Raw genomic sequence first — 8,669 nt, 5'->3', positions numbered from 1 at the left:
CCTGAAGAGCCTTTATAACATTTTATCGTACTGATGACTAATTAACGCTGATATATATATATTTTTTTTTTTTTTTTCTTTACGTATACTGGGTGTCTCAAAAATGTATACAGAGTTGGATTAGTCATAGTGTCAGCTTTTATTTCCATATAGTTATTGTTTAAATTGCAAAATAATCTATATAAAATTTGATAATATGTAAAAAGAGACATTTCTCCTTACTTAAACCAGACTTTACCAAACTTTTCATTTGATGTTCTGGCGCGTTCTCGTACTATCGTGGTTTTTAAATCTTCCAGTGTCGTCGGCTTTCCGAGGAAGGCTCATCCTGTCAACGGATAGGGTACTTCAATAAATTCTTGCGCCCAACTTATCTGTCCAGAAATTTCCGTCGCGAAGTCATCTTACAACATTGTGATCCTATGTATATGCTTCGTGTTTTTTAAAAGAAATTCTCGCTCTTTACCAAAGTTCTTCCAAACGAGTAGTAAAACAGAACACTGTACAGTCGAAAAAATGGCCAATCAAATTAGGCTACCTAGAAATGTCCCATATTGTCAAGTTTGATCGAAGACAGCTCCGCACTCAGACCAAAAAGCTGGCTTACTTTACTTGCTAGTTATAGTAGCAGTTTAAAATGTGCTTTAGTAATAGTATTACATATGCGATAATTTAAACCTTCATCGCAAGAAAAGTTTACGCAGAAAATTGGTTCGGCTGTGGAGATATTGGTAATTTTGTCTTTTGGTCAAATTTAGCAACTGGCGAAACTTCTAAGTAGTCTTATTTGATTGGCCAGTGTATATATATATATATATATATATATATATATGTATACTGAGTTCAATACCCACGTAACTCACCTGCAAAGAAATGCATTTTTGCAACCCACGAAGTGATGTATCTATGTCTAAGAAGTGATGCGAAATTTCCTTGGATTCCAAAGAGGTTTAGGTAACGGAAATTTTGCATACCTTTGTGTCAGCTAGTGAGTTGAAGAGTTTTCTGGGTCTAGATCCTGTTATAGGTATTTCACACAAATTGGGCAAGCCCGTTCTATACCTTGGTCAACACAAAGGACTTCGTTTGGAACGCCGACTACGACAAGGGCCGTCGGTTGTTCCAACTCAAAATCACGGAAGAACCTGTCTTGCGCTAATTTCTAATTGCGTTAATAAGCGCAGGATCTAAACAGAAGGTGATAGACGGATGCCAGCGGGACCTAACTGAAGGCAGTGCTGGCTTTGGGGTGTCGCTACCGTTAGCTGCCGTCTGATTGATACTCAGAATTGCTACTCTTCTAAGACCTAGTGCTTGGTGGTAGTATAAATCGTTGAAAAATTCAGATCGCATTTTACGGGCGACACTTCAAGGTTGTTACTGACAGCACTACACAGAATTATCTAAGAAAAAGCGAACCTTTGCTCTGTTACCGCGTTGTACTCTGCCATTACAGGACTATGACTTTCACGCTACCCACAGGAAGGTTTCCGCCAACGCCAATGCCAAGGCGAACGCTTTGTCGCTTTTTACCGTGCCGCCGCTATAGAGCGGCAACCTGAGTTCAACAAGGTTTGAAGGTACCCAAAATAAGGACTCGTACAAGACGAGTGATATGTCAGAAGTCGCAGCATGCGCGCTCAAATATGGTTTGGTTTATTGGATCAAAAAGGAGGGATCTCTGCTTCACGTTCCATTCTATCAAGTGAAAGGAGTCATCAGCCTATGTTACTCGAGAGGACGGCGAACCATGTAGGTTTCAGAAAGATGCTGTAATACGTTAAAGAGCGTTTCCTTATTGGGTTTGGTAATGCGAAATCTGCCAGCGACGCAACCGATACCCAAAGTATCGTGAAACGGGCTCCGAAACGTCTTTTTGGAGTAGGCTTCATGTGTTCCCTCGGCAGCGAAACTTATCACGTCTCAATCGACTAGTGCACCTATTTTGTCCACCTCGTGCTGGTCAGAGGAGATGTCTAGCAGAGTGGCGCTAAAAACTGCACGGTGCTCCGTCGGGAACCTCGGCGTTGTCGTGACGAATCACGTGACCTCTTTCGCCTCACGACGAGACTACCTAAGGCCGCACCATATTGGATACATCAAAACGGCTTTTGGACACTCACGACAAAATGGGTTAGACGAACGTATGATTTAAACGACCACGCAAAACCTAGGGTCTTGGTATCGGAAAGGACACAGCTCGTTCCAGAAGCTGCTGTCCTGGGTAGCGTTTTCGCTCAACACATCTATAAGTTAGAATCTGGGGAGGACACCACTCGAATCGCTTTTCGATATTCGGACCGTGCTGTCTGGCGAGCCTTTCGAGTGCGGAAACATGGGGAGGCAAAATGCCGCAGAACTACTTTGGAACGTGCATGAAAGCTCGGCTTGAACAAGAAACATCTGCGACCTGAAAGTTCGAGGACGCCACATAACAGTAATAATAAAAATGGAACGGGAAAGCCTGGAATTCTTCCAGAAGCTACAGTTACGTTGTTACGGACCTTTTACTATCACGAGTCGGGTGGACCCACAAAGCCATCGGGCTGCGACGGCCCGCGGCCCGCAACAGACCGTGAATGGAAAGAATATATGCCGTTATGTTTGGAAACGTGTTACAGTAGCGTGGCCTCCTGTAGAGATATGCGCCGCGAATAAATAATAGCGTGAGTAATAAATAATAGTAAATTAATTATTAAATAATAGTATAATTCCTAAGTACATACCAGATTTGGACGTAAGGGGCTACTCCAAGCCGAATGAATTGCAGTTCTTCAATAAGGGCTTTGGTGTGTATATATATATATATATATATATATATATATATCGCTTTCTTCTCGTTGTAAGGTCTAGACGACGCGGAAAGTTTAGGGCCCAACTTGTGCAGAAAATGAAAAAAAAAGCTAAATACAAAATTATAGTTATTCTGTTCTCTTTCTGAAAATTATTAGTTTTTATTTTGAAAGATTTTATTTTAGATTACAAACCTGCTTACCCTTACTGATTCGTACACAAGCAAGTCTTATTGTATGGCGCTAATTGAGTTACGCATTTAGGAACCTCAACTTTACTAAAAAAAAGTTGACATTTTCGTTCGAAGAATAATGTACTTAAACTTTTCATGTTACTCGTATATAATTCGTAACAGGCCAATTCAATATACTTCTACGATATGTATAAGCATGATGTGCGGAACAGTTTATTTTTGCAAATGCAGCTTAAAATTTCAAAAACTATTCGTACGTTTATTATTAACGAGAAAAAGTCTATTTACACATATCCGAATAATTTTATTTATTGTCTAATGTTTTAAGTGTAAGTATAATATACACGCACATTTAAGTAAGAAGGCCACGATACAGTGCTCCTGGTAGTCCGTTTTTAAATAAACATAGTTCTGTTTATTTTCTTAAGAAAAATTGTGTGTCTTTCTGGTTTCTATCTATCTTTTTCTGCTGTAGTATCGATCGGGACTTCTGCTTCGGCTTCGCTTCCTTTCGTATCGATCCCTGTCACCGCGTTCTCTGTCCCCTCGATCTCCATAAGTTCTCTCTCTCTCACGTGGTCGATCTTTCTCTCTTTCACGATCCCTCCGTTGATCCCGCTCGTATCGATCCCGGTCCCTGTCCTTTTCCTTTTCATATTCTCTGTCGGTCCTCCGATCGCCACGATCTCGCTCCCGTTCACGATCACTCCTGTGATGATGTCCACCTCGATGGTAATCACCTCCTCCACCACTCCCGCCATCCTTTCGCGACGACGATCGTTGCTGCTGTTGGCGTTCGCGGCTTCTGTCTCGACTGCGACTTCGCTTTCGGCGGTCCGTCTCTCGATGACCGTCTCTTTGACTGTCGTAACCTATCGCCTGGCGGCGGTCTCGATCCCGGTCACGTTCGCGTTCCTTCTCACTGTTGTTATTATTGTTGTTGTTATGAGCGTTGTCCTTTCGGCGATCTCGTCGATCTTGCGCCCTGTCATCGTTACCTTGTGCAGTATTATCTCGATCTCTCTGCTGACGACGACTTGCAATTTTCTGCATTTCAATTTCCATTGCTGCAGCCTCCTCCTCGATTTCATCAGCGTCGTCGTCATCGTCATCGTCGTTATCGTCATCGAGTAAAGATACGCGTGGTTCAAGAACTGATGACTCCTCTAATACATGACGTTTTTGCAACCTATAAGAGCAAAGCAAAACGGGAAGACAATGGAAAACCTTTACAAAAAGGGATAATGGTCTACTCTGGACGTCTTTTACCGCCCGCTACTGCAAACGTTGATACAGTTAAAAACAGCGGCTCAGAACTACACCTATTGCCAACACAGTTGCTGTCAATGCGTTTGCATAAATTTCCAAAATCACCTAAATGTTAATCATTCTATGCATGATGGACACAGAAAATAAAGTGTGTGAACTGATAATAACTTTTACAGCGGGTAGTAGCAATTACAAATGAAATCTGTTTGTACAAGTGATTCCATTGAAAGCAAACTGAAGCAAATCTATTAGTGAAATAGTTGAACTGTATGAGATACGCCGTACGTTCATCTTTTACTTTGGACAGTTACCTTGGAAGGATGATGTCGCACGCTCTTTCTTCGGTGAGAAGCTCATCAACAAACTGATCCATTGTATTCAAAACGAAAGTGCCCTCACGGTTTTGAAACCGAAGCTTCCTATAGTCATTATAAAGAGGTTCCAAATACTTGTAGATGTCCAGTGCTGACGCTGCAAACAGCAGGTATTAAAATTAAAAATCGATTTCGATTCAACGGTGATTTATTTTAATATTCATTACAAATTTCAACAGGTTAAAAAAGTATAAATCAATATATATACCAGAAGAATAAAGATTGGTTTCTCAATGCCGCTTCATTACCTAAAATAGCCTCCGAGAAAAATATACGTTTTAAAATAATGTCGTAACGTTCGCTTTTTCGTAGCACTACCGGTTGTAACCTTGATCGCAGCCACATATGAAGTATTGTCAAGTATTAAAATAAACCGTGTTCTTCTATCGTGACTTCTACTTATTCATAAACATTCATCAAGATCAATAATTTAATGGTTCCAGAAATGCACCTGTCAATCGCAAATATATAGCAGCGAGAGCCCTGATATATTTAAAGTCTTCTTGCCGAAGAAACTCAATCACGATATCTTTTTCCGGTTGAATTTGCAGCATTTTTAGCAAAAGACACATAAACGGGGTCGGCTTGATATTTCCACTGTACACGCCCCCGCAGTATCGTAGTTCCATTCCCTGAAAATATAAGAAAACGACGGAAAGCCATTTAATCCTCTTCGTATACCTGCTAATGATAAGACTGTCAGTGTAGCCAAGCCACACTGCTCAAACTTTGAAGGAAGTGCGTTTAGACTTCATAAATATGACCTCGGAGACCGCGCAATAAACCACGTCCAATGGGCAATAAGCAGCACGGTAATTTAATCCTGAACGGGGTGTCCTTCGCCACCGATATCTCACATTAGAGCAGAATTGTCAGTACCAATCTGCAAGTTTGTTTCAACGGACAGAATATCAGTGCTGATGGTATTACGTGGTTTGACGCATCAAATGTTTTTTCAAATTACTGACTATCAATCTTTATGATTAGAAACCGTTTCTGAAAATGTAAGCATACTGCAGACTTTGAATGTTTGATGTAAGTCTAAGTAACGCGGATAATAGTTAAACAAATGCGCGCTGGTACATGCGTATAAAGAAAGTCAACTGAAGAGATGATGAAAAAGGATTGCATGCGGAAAAACCTCTAACCAAATCACTGCCAATACACATTAAACTTTTAGAGCCACAGAATTGAAAAAATGGTAAGATAACAGGATATTAAAAGAAACGAATCCTTATTAAAATTACGTAGTTACCTTTTTGAGCAATTTGCAAATATATATACATAGAGTTACGCGAATAATTTCAACAACGGAAAACTAAAAGACATAGGCGAATAAGATACCAACCTTGTCAACGATTAATTCTGCGGTGACGGCAAAACATTCTTCTTTCCAATATTTGCTCTCGTAAATTCTCGAGCGTATGATTTTTTCGACAAGATACTGCGGATTGGTTCCATGAACCGTATGTGCATCTTTCACCGTTCGATTTGCCATCTCGACTTGACTATGCTACAGGAGATGACTTCCCTCGCACCCACTTCAGTTTGCGACTGAAACAAATACGCAATGTTGGTGATCACACCGATTACTGCTTACTGTCTAGTACTACTACTATTACTACTGGTAGAAATAATAGTAATAACGATAGCTATAATAATAGTAACAATACTCATATAACAGCAATAATCGTCTTCGTGAGAAGTTAGATTACAGGTGCTCCATGTTTTTCAAAAGATAATCAAATTAAGATGACGTAACATGAAATTCTTCTTTCGAGATTCTTTGGTGCTCTGAAGTCTTTTATTCCAATCTAGTATACTTGTAGCTTTCATCTTATAATATTGAAGATGTATCTTTAACGCGTGAACGATGTTTGTCCAAAAGTCTCAGGTCCATCTTGAGTCAAACTAATCAAACAGAGTTTTTTTTTTATAGGTATTCTTATAGTTATACGATATATTAAGGCCCTTTAAAACTGCTAGTGGACTTGAACTGTATTGTTTGGTTGATGTATTCGGCAACTCTCACCCTCTCAATTTCTATGGCAACAGCATTTAAAATTAGAATTGAATAAGGCTCTTTTCCATGGAAAGCCCTCGACTTTCCTAGATGTGTCGCCCTTTTAGATTTGATGTGAGTTTAAAAAATATATAGAAATAAAATTCGAAAAAGAAAACTAATTTGGCTTTCTTACATATGCTTAACATTACCTTATTTCAATCAAAAAGATCGACAAAATCTTTGATATAAAGCGGCATAGGCTTATTATTAGGTTAGCAAGACCAATCGGAGCGCTGAAAGGCAAAATATATAGCCGAACGACAATAATAACGACAATAGAACTACAGCAAAGCAATATGTCTAGGGAGCAATGCAATAGGAGGCAATACGAAAGAAAAACAATTGCAGACCATTTTAACTATGGTTTAAGAAGGCATTTGATTTGCGACTATAAAGAATATCTGTAAATGGACTCTATGCGGCACATGGCTACGATGCTATTTAGAACCAAAACATCGTTTGATTGTGTAGACAGAAAGAAGCACCAGCATAGATTTAATGATCTGTATAGTATTTCCTACCGTATTTACAGTTGTTGATGCAAACCTGTAGAAAACATCTCTCGCCTCGGATTATTAGACATGAAAATACATTTGACAAATAAACAATCGATGCAATCAAACAAAACTTACCTTATATTACAAAAAGTTCCGCAAATCTTCTATACAAACATTGCTGTACAGTGTCGAGACTTCCTCACACGGAAAAAATTCTCACAGCACGAACCGACAGTTATGCTCTTCGTTTGGAACGCACCTCTTCACATTGGTCCGAGTTTTAGCGATCTCCAGTTCCGTCGGATAGAAGCAACTGTCTTTGACATCTCATGTAGAAGAGAAGGAATTTAGAAAAAAGCTTCACGGTCAATGGTTCTGGTTTCGTTACATATTCATTTTTCCTTTGCTTTACATCCGTGTGAGATTTCCGAGTGTTTAGAGTTGAAAAAATTGCGATGAAAACACAATTTTTATTGCCCATATGCCAACCACATTTTTTGCATGCAAAATGATTAAAATGTTGCCTTGTTGCAAACCACTAAGAGCAGTGCGCAGAATGAACAGCTGGGCTGCAATGACGGAAATATATTTACAGCGTTTGGAGTTAAAATAAGTATTTCTAAATTACTTACACGAAAATAAGTTAGTACCAGTTGTTACTGCAAAGTTGTCCTAATTAACTTAGTGATTTAAGGCGTCGTTTTTATAGTTTGAAACCTACTTATATTCATTTTTCAGCAGAGAATTCGATGGAAATGTATTTGAATTCGTTTACTATATACTAGTCCTTGCGATTGTTAATGTCGTTTGGCCTAATTATATAATTTATTGGAAAACTTGGCTTTTTAAAAATTAATAATCAATCAGGCATCTATTTTTAAGCATAGTAAAATGTATAATATATACAAGATTTTTATTTTCACACGTCTCCTTACAGATCCATACCAGTAACAAATGATAGTTTGTAGCCCATAAAGCGGTTGATTTAGTGATAATGCGGGCAAGAATAGATGGATGTAGACTATTCCAAGAGCTTCTCAAAACTGGTTTTAACAAAATTTTACCGTACTGCCGTAAATATTTTAATAAGTACACGTAAAAATTCTGACACAATTATTTAAACAGTATTTGTTTGGTCCTACTAAGCAACAGACTCATGACACTTTGAAACCTCATCTTCCCTACTGCATAAATTACTATTACTTTCCGAAATCCGGAGTATACTTTTTAAAAATAAGTATTGCTTAATTTATACTAAGTGGTAATTACAAATTTGTTTATCATAAGGAATATATAAATTAAAATCAGTCCATAAATATGCGTAACGCACCAATTTATCACATAAAGCTCATGTAAAGCAAAATGTTATTAATTCTAAATTGGATGCCTGCAAAGCAAAACGGCAATATCAGTTACTGTTGCTGACGGGTCACTTGTAATTGTACTAATTAGATAAATATATATTATAAGCACAATAC

General features: G+C 38.6%; 1 protein-coding gene across 1 annotated transcript; it reads right to left on the bottom strand.

Annotated features, from left to right (window-relative positions):
• Window positions 1-3,269: 3,269 nt before the first annotated feature.
• Prp38 (pre-mRNA processing factor 38) lies at window positions 3,270-7,477 on the bottom strand. Its single transcript, XM_022854806.2, has 5 exons — window positions 7,327-7,477; window positions 5,978-6,183; window positions 5,081-5,261; window positions 4,567-4,726; window positions 3,270-4,175 (listed from the first exon to the last, which is right to left on the bottom strand). Exons 2-5 carry the CDS (start codon window positions 6,125-6,127, stop codon window positions 3,443-3,445), a joined length of 1,224 nt encoding a protein of 407 aa, XP_022710541.1. The 5' UTR covers window positions 6,128-6,183; window positions 7,327-7,477; the 3' UTR covers window positions 3,270-3,442.
• Window positions 7,478-8,669: the final 1,192 nt, after the last annotated feature.

The sequence above is a fragment of the Varroa jacobsoni genome, unplaced genomic scaffold, assembly GCF_002532875.2.
Source record: "Varroa jacobsoni isolate VJ856 unplaced genomic scaffold, vjacob_1.0 contig04852, whole genome shotgun sequence".
Classification (NCBI taxonomy): domain Eukaryota; kingdom Metazoa; phylum Arthropoda; class Arachnida; order Mesostigmata; family Varroidae; genus Varroa; species Varroa jacobsoni.
This window is presented reverse-complemented; position numbering and strand designations above follow the sequence as displayed.